This window comes from Bicyclus anynana, chromosome Z (assembly GCF_947172395.1).
Source record: "Bicyclus anynana chromosome Z, ilBicAnyn1.1, whole genome shotgun sequence".
NCBI classification, from domain to species: Eukaryota; Metazoa; Arthropoda; class Insecta; order Lepidoptera; family Nymphalidae; genus Bicyclus; species Bicyclus anynana.
The window spans coordinates 1,379,723-1,406,174 of NC_069110.1; the positions used below are offsets into that span (position 1 = coordinate 1,379,723).

Below are 26,452 nucleotides of genomic sequence, written 5' to 3' on the forward strand. Positions count from 1 at the left end.
TTGGGAGAGAATGAATATTATTTCGAAAGAATTTAAGTAGATTTGTATAATCAAAAATAGTTTAATTTAATTTTTTTTTTTTTCCGCCAGGGTACAATGACTGATCCTGGGATCCATACGATTTTGGATTTTTTCCTTTACATGTGCTGTTGAATCGATTTAGACGAGTTTTAGTAAGTGTCTTTTTAAATTAAAGTTTCGAACTAAGCTCTTGATTAAATTTGAAGGATTAAACTAGAGAATGCAGTCGAGTCACGGACTGAGAGACTAATTATATCAGAAACGAGAAGATCCGCAGAAGGACTAAAGTCATCACCAGTCAACCGCCCCTCAGTAGAATGACGACATCAACCGCTTTAAGAGAGACGCTTGATGCTGGCGGCTCGAGACTGTTGAGTTTGGAAGTTCATGCAAGAGGCAGCAGTGGGCGTCCATCGGCTGATAACGATGACTAGTCACACTAATCACATCACACTAATATTATTAAGGCGAAAGTTTGTGTGTAAGTGTATAAGTGTGTAAGTATGTTTGTTCCTCTTTTACGCTGCGGCTACTGATGCGATTCGGCTGATATTTGGAATGGAAATAGATTTTACTCTGGATTAACACATAGGATTTTTTTCATTTCGGAAAAATGCATGGTTCCCGCGGGATTTGTGATAAACTGAATTCCACGCGTACGAAGTCGCGGGCGTCCGCTAGTACAAAATAATTTAAGAAACGAGTTCACAATACCCAATGCTTGCTCTTAGACTACGATGCCGCGCAAACGGCAACGACACGTTTGAATCACATTCGAGTCGTGTTTGAATTGGAACGCGAACGGACATGGGCCGACCACCGGGCCAGCGTCGGTGGGTCCTCGATGAAATACTTCGGCTTCTTGTAAGAGAAAGATAGCCTTTTGATGTCACTCAGAGCCATCGACTCTTAGTGATTGATTTCAATGGACTATTGACAGTCAGTGCCGAGTACCGACGCTTGATACCTAGAAGCTAGACGTGATATTGTTTTTATTAGGTTCAATCCTGTCGGTTGTAATAAATGATCATTGAAATTATGCTGTGAAATATAAACCGCAAAAATGAATACTCAATACATATAAATACAACAGAAGTGTGTTTCTAAAATGACCATGTTATTTCAAATGCTTAAAGTTATTTTTACGATACTAATAAATACATATTAAGATTAATTTTCTGAGATTTTGTCTGTCTATTTATCCATCTTTGGAACTGTTGAACCGATTTTAACGAGATAGATACATTACCCCTGCTAGGTAGTGGTAGGGTAGGTGTAGGGTAGGGGTAGAGTAGAGATAAGGTAAAGGTAGGGTAGAGTTAACGTAGGGGTAGGGTAGAAGTAAGGTAGGGCAGGTGTAGGGTGGGGTAAGTTTTGAGTTGGAGTAGGGTAGGGTAGGGGTTGGAAAGAAGTGCACATACTTATTTTATTTATTTATTTACATAGGTCGAAGCAAAGCTTGACCGAGTCCACTAGTTACCGTTCCCATCATAATACGGGAAAAAATATTATTATAAAAACAAAAAACCCGACTGAATGAACTGAAAAGAGATAAACAAGTATCATATCACAATATCTACATACAGTTCTGACTAATTTCTTTATGTTGCCGCATGCGGTGACAAACTTTGGTGTTTCATTCTTTGCCCGTAAGAAAGTATTATTTGTCCCCGCCTGCAGCACCACCGCGCTGGCCCAATGCGGTTTAGGCAGCGCAGATAATTAAGAAAATAAAATGCACACAACTGAAAAGTTGAAGGTGCATGCCCCGGACCGGATTCGAACCCACACCCTCCGGAATCGTAGGCAGAGGTCATATCCACTGGGCTATGAATGGCTAATCAAGTGGGCGCCCGGACTGATACACCCAGTCCATAATACTCTTCCGGAACGTCCCTCTAAGCCGAGGTCCGAGTATCAGAGGAGACGCCGTAGAGAGTCGTTCCGCCTATCTACTCTGCTTCTGCCTTAGGGTCCCATTAGACGATGCCTTTGCGCTCGCACAAAGCCTACGACATAATCAGAAATAAAAAGAAAAAAAAAAGTATTCCAAAGCCCCCTCAAACAGTGTACCAAAGAGGCTTCGAGTTTTTATTATATAAATTAGAAATTGTTCGTGAGAGACGTCGAAGCTACCAATCGATAAATCGATAGTATCTCGTTACGGGGTATTCGCGGTAACCGAGCCGCGAGCGAGTTACCCGCAGACAGCAATGCTGTGTCACGGCCACACAGCGCGGGTCAGGGGTCGGTTGGTGAGCACAGCACAGCGAGCCGCATACCACGATCATAGAGGGCCCCACACTAAACAAACCTCCGATATTGATATACACACGTGTACACGAACCGACGGACAATGATACGAATAATAATTTTATAAGTATTAATAATTAAATACTAAATTATAAATTATTACTAATTTGAGAGCCGTGATAGCCCAGTGGATATGAACTCTGCTTTCGAATCGCATGATGTAGGTTTGATCCTTCAACTCTTCAGTTATGTGCATTTTAAGAAACTAAATATCACATGTCTCAAATTATGACTTACCGACCATTTTCTTAATTCTCTACGTGTGTGAAGTCTGCCAATCCGCATGTCCTGCGTGGACTATCCTAACCTCGCTCATTCTGAGAGACTTGTGGTCAATACTGAGCCGAATATAACCCATATTCGGCTCAAGGATGATTTATATTTCAATTTCATTTGGCAGGTTGGTTGAAAGGAAGGATTTGGCCTAGAAGTCTAGTCCGTGATTGATAGGTTCTTACTTTATGAAGAAGCTCCATCTAAGCTGAGAGCAAGTAAATCTATAAAGAACCAAACAATATAGCTTAACTAATTAAATGAATATGACCCATTTCAACCATAATAAACAACATTGCCAAATATTTGAAACGCCGTATCTATATTATGTTATATCAATGTTCACAACAAATACTCATCGCAGTCGCAATGACCAACTCAACATGACATCGTATCTTCTCAGACTATACGATAAAATAGATAGAATTTTACGAACTTTATGAGATCTCTACAAAGATAATACGAAATCTCAAAGCACTGCGTCATAAACGAAAAATAATGAAAACACAAAACTAAGTCATCTGGGTGAAAAACACCGTTGTAGCTTATAAGAGTTAAACAATAAAAAACACTATTCTTAAGGTATAAAGAAAGAAACGAAAAAAAAAAAGAAACAAGTGAATAATAATAATATAATAAAGCCTTTAATTATTATTATTTTTTTTTATTTGTTGAATAAAAGGATCCCTGCAAGGGTATATTCCTCCCCCAGTTCTTTTCACTCCCATCCGTCCATTTTGGTGGTAAATAAGTCCTTATCTTTTATATTTTTTTTTATACTGAATCCATACATTATCATCATGGAATATTAGCATCGTTTTTCATCGTGTTGTCGTTTATGTGATCATGATTATGTCATAACAACCCTGCTCATTTATTTACGCTGGTTGTCTAAATGTCTAGGCCATGGAGCGGACTCTAATATTACGATACTTGCGTTGATACATTGGCTTGGAGGTAAAACCAAGCCCAGGCAGCAGAAAAAGCTGAAACCAGTAAGTGGCAAGAATTACAAGTTTGTTGCAGATCCGTGAATAATGTAGTAACTTTTTTTAATTACATATTTCAGTTCGGATAATTGCCTCGACTGGTAACAAAAGGGTAGGGCTGACTCATTTTATGCAAAAGATCAGCCTGGCTGTTCAACAAAAATGAAGCCAGTATTGTTGCCATCATTACACGTGAGCATTATTTGTAGGGGTAGGGAAAAAGTAAGTGCACATAAGTCAAAACGAAGCTTGACCTGCTAGTTACTTAAATAATAAAACAATATATTTTATGCAAAAGTATAATTATGAGATTATACTCTAATTTTATAAAAGTATATAATTGGCCTACTACGTCATTACACACGTATTCCGTCTACCCTTTTTCGTTACTCTCTACAGATGACTTGGAAAATCACCTTCTACGAAGGTTAATTGGACTCGGGCAGTGTATTGTTAAGGAATTAATATAAACGATTATTTTGAACTTTGAGATTATGAAAAATTGTTTCCCGTAAGTTTTTGTTGCTCTTCCTATTTCGGCCCATATATTATGTATATCGGTTTTTATAACAGGCAGTATTTCAAAGTATTTACAACTAGCCAATGCACCGCGGTTTCACCCGCGTAATTCCCGTTCCCGTGAGAATGGTAAAACAAAAATTTAAAATCGGTTCAGTAGATCCAGATTTTACCCACTACAAGACCACTAACTTTACATGTTTATAATATTAGTTTAGTATAGATTATTTTTATTATATTTCCAAAATTATTTAAGATAAATTTTGACAAACTGTATACATATTATGCAAATGAAAAAAATAAGTAGGAGAAAACTTATGATTTGATTATATTAATGAGTTGATTATGTAATAAATAAATAACAATAAAAAACTACCAATTAGTATAGAATAGCACAATATAACTTTTAAAACATTGGAAAATTGTCGAAAAAAGAAATTTCATACAAATCGGGACAGGATAGGACTCGACAGGACCGGATAAGGACGGATGAGGTTGGGACGGGATAGGGACAAGACAGGGACGGGACTGAAATGGGACGGGACTGGCAGAGACAGGACCGAACATTACTGAATATTAGAAAAATAAATTTCATGGCGATGTACTCTTAAGCGATCGCTTGATACAAATATTATCATAAAAATAAGTAATGAGATAAGAACAAGTATAAGAATATTAACATAAATTGTTTGCAATAGCTAGACATACCTTTTTTCGGAAGCCTGATAGTTAGTCAGCCTTTGCTCCTAGCTATCAATGGAGATTGGACAGTCCAAGGAAATTTTTAAAGACTGTATAAATTTTGTTAATAATTAATTAATGTTTTTTTAATAATGGAAATCATGTCCCCAGAGTTAAATGGCGGTGGGATTTTTATGCATTCACGAAGTATTGTCACTTACATGGCATAAACCTGCTTGTAAAGTATTTTTTAGATAGCATGGGTACGGTGACAGTCGGCTGTATGCCCTTCATAATACGTACTATTATCGTGAATCGCGGCAAACTTTCAAGAGTGAAACGAACTGTCACCCGCACCATGCTACATAAAATGAACTGTAGTATACCTGGCGTTCGTGAAGCAGTAGGTAAAGACTAAGCGAAGATAGAAATATCTTTAAGCGGCAGTGGGATATCCATGGGGTGCTGTCTCTCTGTCACGAATTTGACATAATCTTGCGTGCAGTAAACGTGGCGGTTGTGTAAAATAAATATATTTGTACCGAGTTGGGATACCCACGGAGTGCAGTGATTCCATACTTGCAGTGTAACACTAGGCCATGTGCGTGTATAATTTAAATTTACAGGTAAAGTGGATTATAGTTAAGATACTACACAATCCGCATATCTATCCACGAATTAATTTTACAAAATATAAAGATATTTGATATTGAGATGAAGTGAATACATTTATAAAAAAAGAAGAAAAATAAAATACTACATGAAAAAATAAAATTATTTAAATAAATATATCTAAGAAATGATTAGTTATCGCTTCTAAGGGTATATAAGACAAACTTCTTGAAAGTGCCTATTTGAGTGCCAAAGTTGTCACTCTTTCGGAAGTGCTTCTTATGTCAGGCGTCCACAGATCCACATACGATACGATGCGGATTGCGGAAAACAGATTGTGCTGTTCTTTGTATTGAAAGTCATACAAGTGCGCCCACCGTTTCTCCGTTTAATGCAATGCGTCCGATAAGTACGATATGGATCTGTGCATGCCTTCCCTTATACTGTGTCATTGTAAATATTGATGATCGTTTACCTGGATTCATACTTCAAGTGAAAATAGTCCAGGAAGTGCTGTCATGTCACTCACTTGGCATAGTCCTGCTTGCAGTAGACCTGGCGGTCGCGCAGGAAGCAGGAGGGGTGTCGGTCGAGCTGCACGGCGCACACGCAGCAGCGCAGACAGCCCGTGTGCCACGCGCCACCGCCCACCTCCAACAGGAAGCGGTCCGAGATGGGCTCCCCGCACGCGCAACAAGTGCGGTGCTCCGTCTGTAACATTCAGATAGTCTTTGTTACTTTCATATTAATCTCATAGCAATACTACTACCATATATATGTATAATTTCCACAACTGGAAAATATTTGTGTGATAAGCATGAGTGTTTTCGAAGAACAGAATGTCTGGATGTATTTATACATTATATAAGTACCAATTTGTATGTATACCTATAGTATCATCATCATCATCATTATCAGCCGATGGACGTCCACAGCTGGACATAGGCCTCTTGCATGGACTTCCAAACAAAACGGTCCCGAGCCACCAGCATCCAGCGGCTTCTGCAACCCGCTTGATGTCTTCGGTCCACCTATAGTGATGGGTCGACCAACAATGCGCTTTCCGGTGCGGGGTCGCCTTAAAATGAACCTATAGTATATATACCATTTATATTTGATAATAATCAGATGTTAATGATAGTGACCTGAACCAATGGCTTGACGTGCTCTCCGAGGCACGAGTGCAACACTGCGACCTTCCCAACTCCGAATTGAGAATTTAACTGAGAATTTTCACAACATATGAGTATAAATAAAATTTAAGCGTCTGTTTACGATATTAAATAATTGTGTTTTATCGAGTTAACGCGATACTAAAATGCTGCTTGATTTTTTTTGTCTGTATTTTTGTCCGCGCTAATTTTTGTAACGGCTTTACATCTAACACTTTGTATCAGCATTATTCTATGTAGTGGCAACACCAACATGCGGCTGTTTGCTCTTCTCAGACTAAAACGCCTTTGAGACCCTCACATATATATATTTTGTTATCAACTTTAAAAAATACGAATGCACCTATTACTGTATAAGAAAAAATTGATATTGGTGGATTTGAAATGATCCTAGTCACCATTTATAACTGTATATTGTAATCAGTACTTAATAAATGTAAGAACAAATGTTTATTGACGACAATCGGGAACGCGACATGTGTTCAAAGGCGGCACCGACGCGGGCCCGCTCCCGTAATCCAATAGAGGCTTGCATAAATACAACACCCCCTTTCCCTTTGAGATAATCAAACGGACAAATTGATTTAGTCAAATATTTGCTACGTGACTCAAATAAAACTTTGCAATTGTTCGAGGCGTTGCGTTTCAATTTAACCCGACTTCAAATAAATGGGGGATGTTCTACAATTTTATCCTTTATTTGTTATTTTTTGATCGATTGCGATTTTGATATTTCATTATTTACTAGCAAACGACCCGCTGGTTCACCCGCGTTGTTCCCGTTCGCGTGGGATAGCGGTGATAAATTAATATGACACAAATAATATTGCTTTCTATTAGTAAATGGATTCAAAATCGGTTCAGTAGATCCAGTCGTTACCCCCTACAACCTCACAAACTTTACCTCTTTATAATATTACTCTGCTTACACTTTTCGAAACTGGAATCCGAATCTTTCATTTATATTTTCGCGCCAAAATATCTCCCATGTTCTGCTCCAAATTCAAATTTATTTCTATAAAAGCTGAAACAGGTAAGTGGCTCAAGTATGTTTCTCTGACTGAGAGTTAGATATTTGTACCTTTTGCCGTGGAGACCCTTGGGTCATGGAGTCGCAGTGCCAAAAAAAATCACCGAATCATGTACCCGCGGCTAGTTCCTAGTGTGGTAACAGAAGGGCTGGCTCATTTTTTACGCAAAGGATCAGCCTGGCTGTCCTGCGCGGAAATGAAGTATTCTTGCCACAATCCATCATGATTTGTATAGTTATTGTGCCTTCCTGCCTTCCGAACCGGTGGTAGAATCTTTACAAATAGTCAACTGACGTATCTAAAGTGCTTGTAAACTGAGCCTACTTGAAATAAATGAATTTTGAATTTATTAGGATAATTTAGCTCAAGTTCTTTATTGTATTCTTTCTCAATCTTCTTCTTCTTAAGGTGCCTCTCCGACTAGCGAAGGTTGGCAGTCAATTGTGCGGCCCTCGCGATCCCGGTCCACTCTCTGATGTTTCTCAGCCAAGACTTCTTCCTGCGATCAACGCCTCTTGTACCAGCAACCTTTCCCATCAAGATGAGCTGTAGAAGCTCGTGCCCTAGATACGCGACTTTTCTCGTCTTGACGGTCTGCAAAAGTTCACGCTTCTGATTGACGCGTCGCAGAACTTCGGCATTCGTCACTTTGTGAGTCCAACTGATAGCCAGCATGTGTCTAAAAGCCCACATTCTTCCTCAATAAGAACACAAAATAAGATCTATACCAAAATTCAATAAAATCTGTACAGCAATTTAGTCGTGAAAAGATTTATACTTTCGCATTTATAATATTAGTCCATGGATACTATAATAATATTAATAGCATTGCGGTATCACATCATTTTGTACCTTGTCGCTTCACAGCCGGGTAACAAGGAGGCATGTGCATTAACAATAGTCAATAGACCGTAAGTCCATAAGTCACGCCCGCCAAATCTCTATACAATAGTCATTTTGGCACGCCACTCGCTCAGGCGGCGGCGGACTCGCATTGTGTCCCCAACCGTCATTAGATAGCGATGATGCTTCAGAAGCTAATGCGAGGAGTGAAGTATCATTTACGGATTGTCGGGCCTTTGTGACTTTCGCCACTTGAGCTTTAAACAATGTTTAATTGTTTTAATCTATGAATTACATCATCGCAAAAATGAACACCGATTTGTTACCTATTTCCGGATTAGCTGATGAACCGATTTTCAACAAAATATGGCAAAGATGCATCTTAAAGACGGACGTGGGATATTTTTATCAATCGATACGTTTAAAGTTCTGTGTGAGTGAATGGCATATATATTTTGCTAGTTCTACATTGACGGACTTAAGCCGGATTTATATTTGTCTGACGTTTCATGTTGTTATACATCAGAACAGAATCGGTATCATACATTTTGTGTGCGACACATCAGAAGCCATCACATAAGTGAAAATGTTACCAAATAAAATATATATGATACCGATTCTGTCCTGATGCGTCACGACACGACACTTCAGATAAATATAAATCCGGCTTTAATCAGACATTATACTAACGTAACAACGCAATGTTAATTATCAAGTATTACGAGTACCTAGATGTTAGTCAAAACGAGTCGTCTCTTTTCAGTACGAAGGTTTACTGACTTCTATTCAAGCTCAACAACACCTGTGTAATTTTAATTCTTTTGCTGAATCCAAATAAACTACATATCTTATGATTTTTTTGTGTTCGCGTTAAAAAGTAATCTAAAATTAGTTAAGACTTCCGGAATCACGTTCCGTCCCAACGTTGCTTTATAATCCTGAAATCAAACGTTTTCCTTTACCAGTTTTTCCCAAAACTTTTAAAAACTCGGAAGAAACATGCAAACAGCAAAACGGTCGTATTTGCATAATTCGAGGCGAAGTGGAAAACAAACAAACCCTTCTAAATGACGCGTTAAATGTCTGAACATCATCATTATACCCAAGTGGCAGAGACTCGACCGGGTGCGCCACAAAAACTGTTACAAAAACCGCATCAGCTGAAGTGAATGACAATGGCCACCTCGGCGCCATTCTACTATGAATGCTCCCCTTAAGAAATTTGTTACGTTGACTCGGATAGGTGACATCCATTGTTCCGGTCGGGGACCTTCGTATGTGGATTTGTGGCAACGTTTATTGCAGTAACATTTCGGGGGGCCGTAAACGGCGTTGTATTATTTGTTGTTTGATAGGCCGGGTGCGATCTTGTCACAGTATTATGCGTGAAAGTCAGAATTGAGTGGAAATTTATTAACCCGGGGGCTGTTTGGTAGTGAGTCTATAATATTGCAATGTCGATTTGTAACTTGGGGTTTCATCGCAAATATATTTAACTTCCAAATCATCCCGTGACTGTGACGCGAGAAATTTGGTAGAAACTTTCGTTTTAGGTACCACTTAATTTTTCGTGAGTCTATAAAGGATATACTTAGGAATATAGAATATCCCACCATGTATTCTTATATATATAGCTGAAAGGTTACTTATGCAGCGCTTTCGCTGAAAGCTCTATGTAGGTTCAACTATTTCCGACACTTCAGTTAATAATAATCATCATCATCGGTTCGGTAGTAGTTCAGTATTCGAGTATATTGCAAACGGAGGTAGAGGACTTAGGCTGATAATGATGATGATGATGATCATGATGTACATGATAAAATAAAATGAAATGAAATTATGCATACAAAACGGCACAAGTGTACCTACGCAGTATCCAACTGTGAAGAGATCTTATTTCGTATAAGTTAAACAATGCCGACTCAAGTGACTCCGCAGGGGACCTACAACCGTAGTAAAATTGTACATACTCGAGAACTAAGGCTCTGAGACCAGTGGTTGAGCTATGGATATATCAGACCGTACAGATATAACAAACCTTTACGGGTAATCTCAAAATAGAGATTTGTATGCTACGGACGTATTTGACCTATTTGTAATAGCTATTAATGGATGACAAACCTTTATGGGTGAACTCAGCTCAGAGATTGATAAATTTTAACCAACTATGCATACCACTGGCTGCTTAATGCAATTACGTAAGCAGCCTGCGGTGGAAAGCATTTGCTAGGGAAAACGAAAGAAAGTCATGCCACCTATTACTCGTACACCGTAATGCGGACTAACTTGCGTCATGGTCTACATCGTAAAGAGAAAACGACTTTGACAAAGGTATTGTCGACCAAAAGCGGCGGAGACCAAATATCGCGCTTGGTCTAAGATTCGGCAATAGAAATATATACCCTCATCTGTTATTTCTTAATGACAAGAAATTAATGATAGATAATAGTCACAGTGACACATTTCATATAGGTCGCCTAGTTAAATTGCTGCCAACTAATTTTTCATACAAATTCTAGGAAATTATGAATTTGATTAAATAAAAAAATAAAATCAATGCAACTTAATACAATTAAATAAAGATGACGGCAAAATGAACAATTAGATGGTGTGTATTTCTTAAATAAAAAAAATGCAATATAAACTATGTTACTTAGTTAATCATTTTCAACAATGTATAATTGTAATTTTTAAAATACAACAGGTACCTATGTAATAAGAAAAACAATAAAAAATTTTAGAGATATTTTTGAGTGCACCGCTACTGGTCGAGATTTGTCTTTCTCTCGTTTCGAGACTGTGATGATTGTGCGCATCTGAGGCTTAGTCACACCTAGTGAAACGTTTAATACGCATCCGTCAATCTAGAATGGCTCAAGGGTATGAGCTACGTAAATGAGTACCAGGCGGATAGATGAAGGATGTGGATGGATGTTGGATGGAGAATCAAAAAGTTCCTAAGCAAACTCTTAATACAAAGACAAAACTTCGAATTTTTTTAAAGAAAACGAAGAAGGTGCTGGAATGGCCCTAAGGGTCGCCATTCCAGCACCTTGGGACCCCAACGTCCATCGGCTCTGCGAACTATGTGGTCTGCCCACTGCCACTTCAGCTTCGCGACTCGCTGAGCTATGTCAGTGACTTTGGTTCGTCTGCGGATCTCCTCATTCCTGATTCGATCACGCAGAGAAACTCCAAACATAGCTTGCTCCATCGCCCGCTGAGTAGACCTATAGTCAGCGACCTATAGTCAGCGACCAGCTGTTGCCGCTGATATGATGAGCTGCTGGATACTGGCGGCTCGAGATCGTTGTGCTTGGAGGTCCATGCAAGAGGCCTATGTCCAGCAGTGGACGTCTATCGGCTGATAAGGTAAGGCCCTAAGGCGATGCTTGATAATTTCATAATGATGAATGAAAAAATCGCCGTCCAGCGCTTAGCTATCGCACTTGATTGGTGGAAAAGAACCCTTACTCGTGACACATAATAATGTATAAAATTACCTAATTCTTTAGATTATGTTTGTGTATTATGACTTATTATATCATTAACTTGTTTCGGAAGTAATTTCATGATTTTGTGACATTTAATGAAGGGTTGTTGCCCTAAATTTTACTACATCTATAAATAAATCAAAATTAATTGGTGTCTGATAATTCAAAAACGAGTCGATTGATTTCATTATTTCTTTCCTTTTCCTAAAATCTATACTAGTATTATAATAAATGCTATGGTAAGTCTGTCTGTCTGTTACCTTTTCACGGCTAAACGACTGAATCGATCAAGATGAATTTTGGTATTATGGTAAATGGGAACTTGGTGCAAAATATAGCGTACTTTATGACCCTAAAAAAGAAAGGGGTGAAATAGGGGTTGAAAGTTTGTACGGAAAGTTCTCCATTTTTAGAGTTATAGCTTTAAACATTTATTCATAAATTATGAAAAAATATGAAATTTTATGTGATTTTTAAAATTCACCCCCTAAAGGTTGAAAGTTTACATTGATTTCCACGCGGACGAAGCCGTGGGCGTCCGCTAGTAACATATTAAAGATTAAGAGTTGATTGATTAACAAATTTAACTCGGGGATAACATAAAGCACTTATCAGACTCACAAATAACGTGGCTTCTTTTGAAAAGAATTTTCAAAATCGGTTTAGTAGATTCAAAGGTTAGCCATAAACAACTTCACGGACTTACAAACACACAAACCTCTTTATATTAGTAGTATAGATTGATAACTGATCAACGACTGTGCCGCGCTTTTAATTTGAACTAAATCACTCACGTGAAATTTACTGTGGCGGATAAAATAATTAAAACAAGTTTCGTTTATAATTCACGTGGGTATCATAAATTTTGTGATAAAGAATAAATTTGCATTACTGTTACAATTCACCGCGCGGCGTTTTAATTTATAGTATTTTCTTTTTGTAGAAATATATAATAAAACTTTATAATATTAAATTTTGACTAGTTATTAAACGTTTCAGTGTACGATACCGATCCATACGGTAAATAAATCGTATTCAAGGTTCCTTCCAAAATATTATTTCTATTATTTTTTTTTATACATTTTTTTTTTCTGTCTGAGTAGGTGCCGATAGCTCCCTGCGGAACCACTACGGCGTCACCGGGGGGGCTGGGCGAGCGCAGAAGCATCGCCTGATGTGACCCGAAGGCTGAAAGAAAGATAGAGGACGGAGCGGCTCTCTAAGGGCGTCTCCTATGAGACTCGGACCTCGGCTTAGAGGGCCATTCTGGAGGAGGTAACCGTGACCTGAGTGAATCAGTCCGGACGCCCCCAAGATCGTGAGTTAGAAAACCCACGTCCGGGTGACGTTAGATATCGGGGACCTCGTCTTCGCCGGCGAAGACGCTGTGCAGCTTGTGATTGTGTTTCCTGGGAAGCATTGTCGGTTGTTATGTCATCGTCTGGATCGTAAAGGACGTTCTTGGGACGCCTCTGCTTGCAGTTAGCGTTTAGGTTGGGAGTGTAATTGCAGGCCTCAACCACTAGTTGGTTGGGATGGAAGGCAGCTCTGTCAAAATAGTTTTGAGAGAGCTGTTTCATGTACTTAGCTATTGTCGGTAATTCTAGATCTCTATGGAGGTCATTATTGCGTAAGAACCACGGCGCGCCCGTGATTTGACGCAGAAAACGATTTTGTAGGGTTTGAAGCAGCCTAAGGGTTGCTTTGGGACGGTGGGCAAACACCACACTAGCGTAGGTTAAGATCGGACGGATCGTTTTTTATACAGACAGTTTTCGTCTATACTGTTATTATAAAGAGGAAAATTTTGTGGTGTTGTAAAGGTTAATTTCTGGATTTAATAAACCGCTTTTGATAATAGTTTTATCACTTGAAAGCCACGATATTTGTGAGTGTCATAAGGTTCATTTTATCCCCGTATTCTCAAAGGATAAGGTCTCACATATTGTGAGAGTCTCGTGAAGAGCTTACTACTGAAATGATCCTATGAAGTGAAAGGTGGTGGGTCGTGGAAGACTTACAATGTACAAGGTGGACAGGACCACAAGGCAAAAGGAATGTTGGCAGACCAAACAAACATCTACACTAATATTATAAAGAGGAAAACTTTGTTTGTATGTTTGTTTGTTTGTAATGAATATGCTCACAAACTACTAGACCGATTTTAAAAATTCTTTCAACATTCGAAAGCTACATTATCCACAAGTAACATAGAGTAAATTTTATTTTGGAATTAAATTGAGTAATATTGTAGATTACTGTTTACATATTTTTGCTTTCATACGCACCATTGGTTTCACCCGCGTGGTTCCCGTTTCCGTAAGAAAACGGGGATAATATATATATCATAGACTTCCTCTATAAATGGCCTATCTAACACTGAAAGAATTATTCAAATCGGGCCCGTAGTTCCTGACATTAGTGCGTTCAAACTCTTCAGATTTATATATTAGTATAGATACAACTGATAGATAGATAGGTAGAGCGGTAGCTATGCCCCTGCTTGTCTGTAATATAACGACACGTCATGTTGAAAGTGTCGGAAGAAGTCGAGCCGAGCTGGGAGCTTTCATCGAAAACGGTGCATTATCCTTGCAAGATTACAATTATTCTTTTTAAAAACGTAGCGATGGAAAATATTTTAAGGATAGCTATCTTAGGTACCACATCCTTTCTGTCTTCTATAAAACGGTCACATGAAATTCACAATGAAATGTTGTAGGTATACAGATACTCGCGGACGATGTCGTGGACATTTGCTACTATAAAAATAATTATGAGTGCTGGGTAATCAATGATTCGTAGTCCAGCGTCCAAGTGTGACGATGAACAAAAAAAGCGCTAACTTGTCATAGAAAAACGAAGTATCAGAGAGTCAACGCAAAGGTGGCAGACCGGCGCTTGGGCGCTGCATTGTTAAAGACTTACGTTCGCAAATCCGATTTATATTTGAATATAATTGACTCTGGGCTCATATCGGGTATGCTGAGCTTGTAGTCCATTGTGCGCGGCTGATCTCAATGGCATTTTTATCGGCTGAACATGATAAATGTATTTTTGAGATTAACCATTTTGGGCGCGCGCACGCCTTCTTGAGGATTTCCGAGGAATTTGTGTTTCTTATTCTGGTTTACCATAATGTTTGTAAGCTATAGTTTTAATAATCAATACAATTGTCACACAAGTTTCTGTTTCTTGCCGATAGCTTATTGGTTGTGTGCGTAACTGTACTAGCCAATGGGGCGAAGTTGTTAAGTTAATAATTCAAAGCGAAGCTTGGCTGGGTTAGCTAATTTTGAATAACAAAAAAACACTTGTTTAAGCTAATTTGTACGCGGAGCATTTGAAAACTACTGATCCGATATTGAAATTAAATAAAATTTAATGACATCTGAAGAAAATGGTAAGTTAACAAAAAAACAGAGGAGCAATAGTGAAGAGCCTGGCATAGATAGGGTAAAAATGATGAGTTGATAGAGTATATTGTATATGTTGGCTTAAAACGTTTAAATGAGTGCCGAAAGGCATAAAAATGGTAAAAGAAGGATATGATCATAAAATTTCATCTTATAATCCCACTAATTATTATAAAGGCGAAAGTTTATGTAAGTGTGTGAGTTTGATCCTCCTTAGCTCTGCGGCTACTAAAGCGATTTGGCTGAAACTTAGAATAAAAAAATTGATTTTACTCTCGTATAACACAAATGTTACTATCCATCCCGGAAAAAGTCATGGTTGACGTGGTTAAGCTGAATTTGACGCGGACGGAACTTCGGGCGTCTACTAAGCTGAAATTACTTTGGGAATACTTCAATCACGGAAAATTATAAAGTTTCTATGGGACAAGGCAAGAAACATTGTGCCGAAAAAAGGATATATCATATTTACGTAACGTAAATGTTTGTGTGCACACACACACTCACTCGTGTGTATGTTTGTTAAACACACACTTTTATGATGATTTGCTGCTGCTTTATTAATAAACAGATTTGGCCAAAACATACAATATAAATATCATACATACACTCAAAACATAACCCTCCATCGGCAATCGCATAAACTGACTCCGCGGTGTTCAGTCGAAGGGTATATGTCAAGGTGGTAGCCCTACCGTTGACGGATGGTCGATGTGACCCCAGTCACCGAGAAAAAAGTGAAGATCGGCCCGTGAATGGTGTGAAACTCTCTCTATAGCACAGCGGCACCCCCGTCGCGCCGTAGGCTGGCTATACACTGCAGATGCAAAGCCACGGAGACTGTATGACATGGGTGAATGGCCCACGCCTTTTTAGTCACGATTCACGACATATGTAATCAATATCATCATCATCATATCAGCCGATAGACATCCTTTGCAGGACGTAGGCTTTTTGTACAGACTTCGGAACGTCACGATCCTGAGCCGCTTGCGTCCAGAGAAACCCTGCAACACGCTTAATATCGTCAATCCACCTGGTGCGGAGTCGACCAACACTGCGCTTTCTAGTGTAAGGTCGTCATTCCAACATCTCGGAACCCCAGCGTCTATCGGTTTTTCGAAATATGGACCCCGTCCATTGCCATACTTCGGTTACGCGACTCGTTGAGCTATGTCGGTGACTTTTTTTCTTCTACGGATCTCCTCATTTCTGATTCGATCGCGCAGAGATACTCGGATCATAGAACGTTCCATCGCCCGCTGAGTGACTCTGAGCCTTTTAAAAAGGCCAGCGGTCACGTCTCGGAACCATATGTCATCACTGATACCACGCACTCATCTCACCTCATGTAGACAAAATTACATATTTTTGTACCGGAAATATCGTCTCATTTGAGGTTGCGACGGTACAAAAGAGTGCGCGATATTTCTTAAGTTCTAAAATATGTTCTTTTTAGACATCTTTTTATGTAGTCGGGTTATAAACTATAGGTATTTATTATTTTTATAAGACATACAGTAAACACATGCACACGCACAACCTTCCTAATGAAAAGGCAGCCTTAGCCCCCTTACCCCGCAATCCCGACCCCGCGTCCGCTGACACACACTTAATTTATTTCCGATACTCCTTTGTTGTCAGCTCTAAATTTTTGATATTGAAAAAAGTAAAAGGCGGTGCAAAGACAAACAACTTGACGCTCAAAGTATCTTTGGCTGAAGGTTTTTGATTTATAAATATTTCCAAACCCCGCGCAGGCCTTCCGGTCTGAATATAAAACGGTCTGAAGATACCAATTTCCGAGATTGACTGCCTACTGTTATGGAAATTTGAGGAGGAAACTGCGCCTCGTTTGCCATCTATTGTTGGTGACACTGAAAAAGCGGTGGAAATATCGAAAATACCGGTGTGGTGAAAAACAATGATTGTATGTAGGTAATAAAGATTGTTGTCCTTTTGTCTACTTCGCAGCTACAAAGATAAAAAGGCAATTTTTTAATATTTGCCGTATCGATTAAATGTCATCAAGTATTTATTATTTTTACTACCCGCCAATCATTGTTCTTCTTTTATTCTTTTCTCTTTTTGTTTGTTATTTATTTTTTTTTAATATTGTATCACACTAATATTATAAAGGCGAAAGTTTGTGTGTAAGTGTGAAAGTGTATAAGTATGTTTCCTCTTTTACGCTGCGGCTACTGAAGCGATTTGGTTGAAATTTGGAATGTACAATAACAGTCCATCGGGATCGAACCGCTACCGTGGTGGTGATGAGTCCGGACCTTTAACCATTGAACTACTGAAGCTTGAAATTAAAATTGAGGACTGAGGAAAAAAAATCCTTACAAATAAATCACCCTAGTATAGCTAACTGAGCCGTGACAGCCCAGTGGATATGACCTCTGCCTCCGATTCCGGAGGGTGTGGGTTCGAATCCGGTCCTTGGTATACATCTCCAACTTTTCAGTAGTGTGCATTTTGAGAAATTAAACATCACGTGTCTCAAACAGTGAAGGAAAACCATCGTGAGGAAACCACAGCATACCAGAGAATTTTCTTAATTCTCTGCGTGTGTAAAGGACCAACGTGGTGCACTATTGGCTTAACCCCTCTCATTCTGAGAGGAGACTCGAGCTCAGCAGTGAGCCGAATATGGGTTGACACAACAACATGGCTAACATAGGCACTCATTATCAATGCTGTGGTTGAGTCTATTTGTATAAATATTAACAAGTCTTGAATAAAATAGTCAACGCCTGTTTGTTGTGACAAATATTAAACGTTGTTTCCATTAATCAGCCCGAGTGCTTCATCACACTGGACTAGCATTAACATACGATTAATTATTATTATTTAATGCTGATTGATTGTATGAATAATTAATTTACTACGTAGGTACACATATTGTGTTAGCTCTACAATATCTTAGTTTGAGTTGTGTTTCCGTATACTTTTCTTAGAAAGAGATTGATTTGAGATTTTTTTGTTTGCTTGTTACTATTTAACTCAAAAACTACACGACTGATTTTAGAACTTTTTATACTAATGGAAAGCTATGTTATCAGCAAGTAACACATACTTTAATCTTATCTCCGTATTCTCATGGGGACGATAACTACGCTGGTGATACCGGCGATGGCGGTCGGTGTCAAGCCCGTGTTGTGTTGATTTTAGTCGTTACTGAAAAAATCATATGAAAGACAAAAAAAATGTCTAAGAAACCAAAATCTTTACTATAGGTAGGTACGCCTTGAATCGATAGGCTTGGGACCTCCGACAAAGTGATCAATAGATAGGTAGAAAATATTGTAATGTTATTTTTCCCTTTTTTAGTTTCGGGGGTAGGTCAATGTTATGAAGTCGGTTGTATTTTTTTTTTAATAATTATGCTCTATATTTTGCAGCCGCGTTTCTCTACGTACCTTTTTCCAAAAGAAAAACAAACAAGTTACTGAAATACGCCTTGACTTGTATCCCCTGTGATTTCCTACCCTAGCACATTCAAGAACAAACATTCAACATTTCAAAAAGATCTACGTCCGAAATGCTCAAGAATTACATATCACGGAGAGTATTTTAAACGATTTTGAACTGTACTACGTTGGAATACAGATGAGTGTGGTGTGTGAGTTGGGTAGATGAGGGTACGCGGGCGCCGACAGCGGGCGGGTCTGGGCGGGGCCAATGACGTCACGGTGTATGTCTGTGTGTGCAGTGTTTGCCATACGTCACACGTCATTGTGGCAAGCGGAACGAGTTGAGCCAACATCTGCACTGAGCTCCGTGTACACTGTACGGGCAAACATAGTATCGCGTTTGAATTAATGAAACATTTTGTTGGTTGTTGTCACAGATTAATCAATAATATACAGATGGAGCGTGCGGAACACGACGGTTTCGTTGCCGCTCCAAATACATCGCATCAATAATTTTCAATATTATTCAAGAAACTGTATACAAAACTAAAGAAATGAGATTTTTTTATTGTTGGGTAATTATTGATTATTATATTAATTTACATAATTATTGTTCATAGTGTTGAATTTTGAAATACAAATTATGATAAAAGTTGTCAAGGAGACGCGTGACATTTTTTTTAATGGGTTTCATCGGCTTCAGTAAGTTGCTTGTAAAGATTTCCTCTGGTTACTCTGTGGTCCTTATGAACTCATGATCACATGGACGGGGCGATGTTAGTCAAATTCATTTTCGTAATGTTTCATGAAAATGAATTTGTACAACATCTCTACAATGATGTTTCTTTGTCAGCCGACAGCCTCTTTAACTGCCAGGCCCCTCTCTTTATAGGAGAGGGATATATAATATAGACCCGCTGCTCAAATGCGGGTTAGCTTCATCATTATCAACCCATATTCGGCTCACTGCTGAGCTTAACTGTGCTGCCTCAGAATGAGAGGGGTTAGGCCAATAATCCACCACGCTGGCCCAATGCGGATTGGTAGACTGGAAATTCTCTAGTGTGCAGGTTTCCTCACGATGTTTCTCCTTCACCGTTTGAGACACGTGATAATATTTAATTTCATATAATGCACACAACTGAAAAGTTGGAGGTGCATGCCCCGGATTCGAACCCACACCCTCCGGAATCGGAGGCAGAGGTCATATCCACCGGGCTATCATGGCTCATGGGTTAGCTTAGGCTAATAATTTTACGATTCTATTACGGCCTCCGTGGCGCAGTGGTATGCGCAGTGGATTTACAAGAGGAGGTCTTGGGTTCGACCTCTGGCTAGGCCGATTGAGGTTTTCTTAATTGGTTCAGGTCTGGCGGGAGGCCTTGGCTAGTTATCACCCTACCAATAAAGCAATCCCGCCAAGCAATTTAGCGTTCCGGTACGATGTCGTGTAGACACCGAAAGCGGTGTGGGGTGGATTATCGTTCTACTCCGAACTCATCGACTGAATGTTATACTCGTAGCTACTACCAGCTCTGCCCACAGAATGCTACACACTATAGACCTTTTATCATGCTAGGCACCTTAATGGGTTTCTTGCGGCGTCACCGCGAGTTTTAAACGAACGCAGAAATATCGCCAGGTGGTGCCCGAAGGCAGAAGTAGAGAAGAGTGCAGAAGGACTCTGGGCGTCTAATCTCAAATGTTCAGAATCGGACCTTGACATTTGGGGCATTTAGATAGATAGATATACTTTATTTGCACACCACAAAGACAAATACAAGTGAAATAAAAACAAATTAGGAAGAGATCAGCATACACAAGGCGGCCTTATCGCTAAGTAGCGATTTCTTCCAGGCAACCTTCGGTTTAGGAAAACTTAAGAACATCAGCAGGTGGCGTAAAACAAAAATAACCATAGTATTAGTAATACACATACATACAAATAATTTACATCCTAATACATAAACAATATTACACAAATACCTACAATAATTAATAAAATACATATCAAAATATACTAATAAATACATTAGATTGAAGAGAAATAATATATACAGATCGTCTTTACTGCACCAGATAATGAGTCTTTATGGCATTTTTAAAAATGTCCAGTGTCTTTGGACATTTAGGGAAGAGGACCGGTCAGGAAGGCGCTGTACCTACGCTAGGCGATCATTAAAGCTTGTTTTCACATACCTACACACTAGGGTGAAAGAGAGCCTACTTACACTATGTCACCTTCACTAACATTACGTCAAGTGTGAATAGACCCTAAGTTCACATTTTGTACATTGTTTCATTCTGCAATAAGAAAAAAACAAAATAAGCTCGTGATTAAAAAAAAATCTATTGTGATGACCTCATCGACTTAATATAAAACGCTAACGTTCGGAAAACCATATACATAAATATGTCTAATAGTTATTATGAGATCTGTCAAACACAATTATAATATCGGCTTTAATTTCAACATATTCGTAATACCCTTCAAATAATAAAACTTACAAACGCTATTATACATCCTTTGTAGAACCCGGCAAGGCGGGTATATTATGTAGCCATTTTATAAAGTCTCATCTCGATTCGATCCGGACTTTAATGTTTGAAGCATTAGTATAGAATAACTACGAACACACAACTATAGTTTAAGAGGTGCACGAGATTTTAACAAGGCGATTGAAAATGATTGTAGTTTTCTATTCCCAGAACACTTGCCTTTATCTGTACCTACATAAATTATGGAGATAAAGTTTGTGGTATTGTAAACTCTAGATCTATGGAATCTCTAGAACATATTTGGATACCTGTTCTTAATTCTAATTCATAGTAATTATAGTATATATAGTAGTATAATTATATATAGTAGTATAATTTAATCATAATATTATTTTTGACGAAAAATGTGAAGTAAGTATATTTAAAGCCTCGTTAGTCCCGTGGTTTTGGATCCACAAGATCCTGGGTTCGATTTCTAGGTCGGGCGAGGAGATACTGAGATTTCATTCGTTGTATGAAAGTTTCAGTTAAAATTCTCAGCCCGGAGGAGAGAGTTGGTGGTGTAGCAACCCATTCCTGCATCGTTACGTTACGTTAGTGCACGTTACACTGTCGGTCCCAGTCATTATCTTCAACATCTGATTGTGATCGTTAATGTATTTTATAATATCACCACAATCCCGCCACTTGAAGCATGGTGGGTCTAAGTTCCATATGCTCTCTACGATAAAGAGGGAGGCCTTGTAGTGGACTATTAAAACATGCTGATAATATTGATATAATATTTTAAAGTCTTTACAGTTTTCTGATAATTTACCCTCTCAAAATTCCCACAAGCTCTATGGCTATAACATCCATAGACTATAAAAAGATATAATGGTACGAGGCGCCGCCGGTCGGTGTTATAAAAACGTAATGCTATCGAATAAGACCAAAAATTAATAAGCCGAAACTTTATTGAGACTCACATAATAGGTTAACTATTGCATCATCGGCGCTTATAGATATAAAATATTGATCATTTCACAAAAATTCAGCATAGTTTTCCATGATTTTGATGTTAAATTTTTGGTAGGGTAAATTCAAATTACATAATTTATATCTATTCTCTTTCTACAATCACTAACATTTTGTAAAGTACAAAATGTATAGGGATGAAATTTGTTATCGATGGGTCATCAACCTTTCAATCGGATATGATGAAGGATTCTCTGGTGAAGCTGGTATTGCTGTGGATCTCACCAGAGAGTTCCTAGGTTCGATTCCTAGCTCGGTTCAGTTCAGTATTTTATAGTTTCTACATTAGCTTAGGTCTGTCCTGGTGATATGCTTCGGCAGTGGCTAGTTACCGCCCTACCTGCAAAGACGTACCACCAAGCGATTTAGCGTTCCGACATGATGCCGCATAAAAACCGTCAAAGATATGAGTAAATTAAACTTTTAACTACGAGTATTTGAAGTTAGCCTGTTTCCATATTAGATTGCATCGTCACTTAACATCAGGTGAGATCGCAGTTAAACTTGCTATTGAATAAAATTAGAAAAAAGTCATTCCCATACACATTTTTCTTAATTTCCGAAGCGTTAGCGATTGTAAAAAGAGAATTGACGTGTAACTTGGCTACATGCCATAATTCCCAGGTATTCAACATGTAAATTATGTATCGCGGTATACGATTTAAAACATGAGCGATTACATATTTTTTTCATATTTTCGTTTCAGCGATTCATATACCTAGTGGTAATCCAATGGTATACTTAATCTATATCTATTTCAAGTTTCAGCAATATCGGTTTTGTAGTTACGATGTGACGACAAATATAACACACACGAACTTTATGATAAAAAGTATGTGATCCATATGTTTTTGCGTGCAAATCCGTCAACTATCGCCAAACCAAAGAAAATATGCCTGACTCTATTTTACGCTGATAAGTGATGATACAGAATTCAAAGTTGCTAGAGCACCTCTTCCTCGTTTACCATCAAAGATTGTCACCATTTAACACCATGTGAAATCAAAATTAACCGCTAATTTATAGATTTTTTTTTAATATCGTGTCGTGTCGTACCTTAACCGGCCGTTACAATATAAAGAACGTTAGACAAGCATGCATTTTAATAGACATAGAACTCATCGCCTCATCTGTCGGCATAGAGTGGCTTATACAGGATGATTGGAATATACACACAGTGTTTATATAGATGTGTTTAACACAACCGCGGAAATGGGTTTTATTGTGTTATCAAAAATCCATTCAAAAATTCTCCTTCATATTTATTTTTATAGTTTTTGATTTATTTTCGTTTATAGCGGGTAGTGTTAAAACACTTTGTGCTTTGAATATGCAGGTATACTCGCAGGCTCTCTCTCTCTCTGAGCCCTCTCTTGAGCTTACGATGGTCTCATGACAGACGCTGACGATCAAGTAAGCTCACATGCCTGCAGTTTTAACGGCTTAAAAGCCGATAAAACTGATCGTGTGTTGGTCACAATATTTCAACTAATACCATACAAAAAACCTTTCTCATAATTGATTCTATCTATTGGCGAAAACCGCTTTAAATTCTAATCAGTACTTTTGAGTGTGTCACGAACGTACAGACAGATGTGGCTGACGACTTTGTTAAAGGTAACTTGATTTTTTTGTACAAAAATCACTTCATTGCTTTTACTATAGGCTTCACAATCGTCAAGCACGAATCGAGAAAGGTCCGTTCCCACAATCTCACCCTGTGTTTCTATAAAATAGACTCTTCAATCGGCCTCATAAGGTATAAGGTATAAGGTATTAAGCAATAAACAGTCAATAAACACGACCGGCCGGCGGGGCCGCCGCTAATTACAAACAATTAGACGCCATGGCTCGCCCCCCGGCGCGCCGCGCGTTATTACCCTATTTATTGCATATTGGAAACAAAAAGAGCGACCCGACACAACTATTATTGTTTTTTTTGGACTGGGAAAGTGTCTATTTAGTTTTTTAATCAAAGCATGTTAAATTTATTGAAGAAAATAGCATAAGCCTTGATCTGCTTTGTAAGCTCTGACTCTCTTTTTCAAAGAAAAGACAAGGTTTCAGTAGAAATTCCAAAAAAATCTTTGATAATGTCTTAGATTTAAGTTGAAATTCCCAAAACATCTTTTACTTGACTGTGATTACTACTATCCAGTCGGCTGGCTAGTTTCAGTGGCTTCAGCTATGCTTTGTGTCAGTTAGTATATTTTATCCTTGATAGAAAGCAATGATGAGGTCTACTACCCGTAGCACAGGACGCGCTTGCCTACAAAGCGCCAGTTTTAATTCTTGCCTTAAAGGAGTTCAGATTGTATGTGGCCTAGCTAGCAGTTCGGATAAGAAACGTTGAAGCGAAACGATTGGTACGGGTCGCTTGAATGTCCCTAAGGATGTCACCAAGGCAAGGGAGATGTAGGCTTAGGAACTAGATCGTGGAGTTCCTGGGCATACTCTCCAAAAAAAGTAAAACACTGAAAAAAGTGCTACATTGGGATGGTAAAAACACTACACGTCATTGAATCCTGTTGTTGGTATTATTCAGTACACATTGCGACTAAGTCAATGATACTTAGTCGCAATGTGCACGACATGCATGCTGATCGCGACCACTATCAGTTGTATCGGACGTTTAGCAGTTAGCGCTACAGGCATGTGGGTTTATCGGATGGTGAGTGGCTATTAATGACGCCAAATGCTATATCAAACATCGGTATCACACGCGAAAACTTAACAGACAGATTATAGGATGAAGAAAAGTTTGACCTTCATCATAAAAACATTACTTTGTAGGATAAGGAGCAAGTATGACCTTCATGATGAAATACTGTGTCTGTAATAGAAGTAGAGTTATTAAAATCCCAAACGGATCCATTAAGGCATCTGTGAGAGCGGGGCAGCGGGGCGGCGGGGTAGAGGGGTGAGGGGCGGCGGGGTGCGCCGTCGTTGGGTCTGTCATATAACTCACTCTCTAATAGGAGCGGTGCGTCTTGCCAACTATTAAATACTTTTACGATAATGTCCGACAAACGAATATTGACGAATAAATTCCAACTTTTGGGGGTCCTGCGTTTCAAAGTTTTGGGCGTAATCCATTCAGCCTCAATAGCTCCACGGCAAAGGGATTCATCACCGAGAGGTGTTCGATCTCCACTCGTACACTGGACTATTATCGTACCCACACAGTCTTTTACCACTGATTGAAGGGAAAGAAAATATTAGTCATTTTAAAAAGGCAACTATTCCTTAGGTGTAAAAAAATAATGGTAAAATAATTTAGAGCCTCAATAGCTCAACGGCAAGAGTGGTCGGATTCATCACCAAGGGGTGATGGTTCGATCCCCACCCGTTGGTCTATTGTCGTACCCACTCCTAATACAGTCTTTCCCGACTAGTTGGAGGGGAATGGGAATATTGGTCAAAAATAACAATGGTAATGACGAGTAGTAGGATAAAAACATTTAAAAAACGCATCCAATGGAGAAGCGAAAGAAGCTATTTTTAAGTCGGTAGAAATTGCATTTTACGAAGACTAAACAAATTTCTGCTGTTTAATTTAAACTACCGGACGCTCGCGACTTTGTCCGCGTGAAATTTAGTTTTACACAAATGCCTCTGGAATCATGGATATTTCCGATATGATAAGAAAATAGAGTAAAATCTATTTTTAATCCAAGTTTCAGCTAAATCTGTTCAGTAGTTTCGCCGTTCAAGAGTAACAAACATCCATACAAACTTTCGCGTTTATAACGACGGAACCCGTTTCAACAGAGTCGGACTCTCACCAAACATATTTTTTCCAAACAGCCGAAGGCGCCAGTTGCTATAGCTGCTTCCCAATATTAATAAACGCTAGTTCTGTTTGGTTCTGTTTTTCGGGCATTTAATTGCTCGGAGCGGGAAAGTAGTAAATTAAACGGTCGGCTTTTAATATTCATAGCGTTCTCAAACAAAATTGTAAACTAATTAAAGTTAACGTGGGCAGAGGCGGGCTGGGGTCGGACGATTGACGGCCAGACGCGGAGCCTAAATTATTTGCATTCGTCGATGACAGATGTTTTTTTTTTTATACACCAACTTACGGGATAACTCATCCATTGACAGCTTTGTCACAGCAAAGTCAATGCTGTCTTATAGCTTGGCAACTTCGTTC

At 38.8% G+C, this 26,452-nt stretch overlaps 1 protein-coding gene across 1 annotated transcript in view; it reads right to left on the reverse strand.

Moving 5' to 3' along the window:
• LOC112050429 (LIM/homeobox protein Awh) overlaps window positions 1–26,452 on the reverse strand; it is a 74,684-nt gene that overhangs the window by 20,912 nt on the left and 27,320 nt on the right. Inside the window, exon 2 of the mRNA XM_052890700.1 lies at window positions 5,938–6,119. Within this exon, the coding sequence (XP_052746660.1) occupies window positions 5,938–6,119 (182 nt within the window). The remainder of the gene's footprint in view (window positions 1–5,937; window positions 6,120–26,452) is intronic.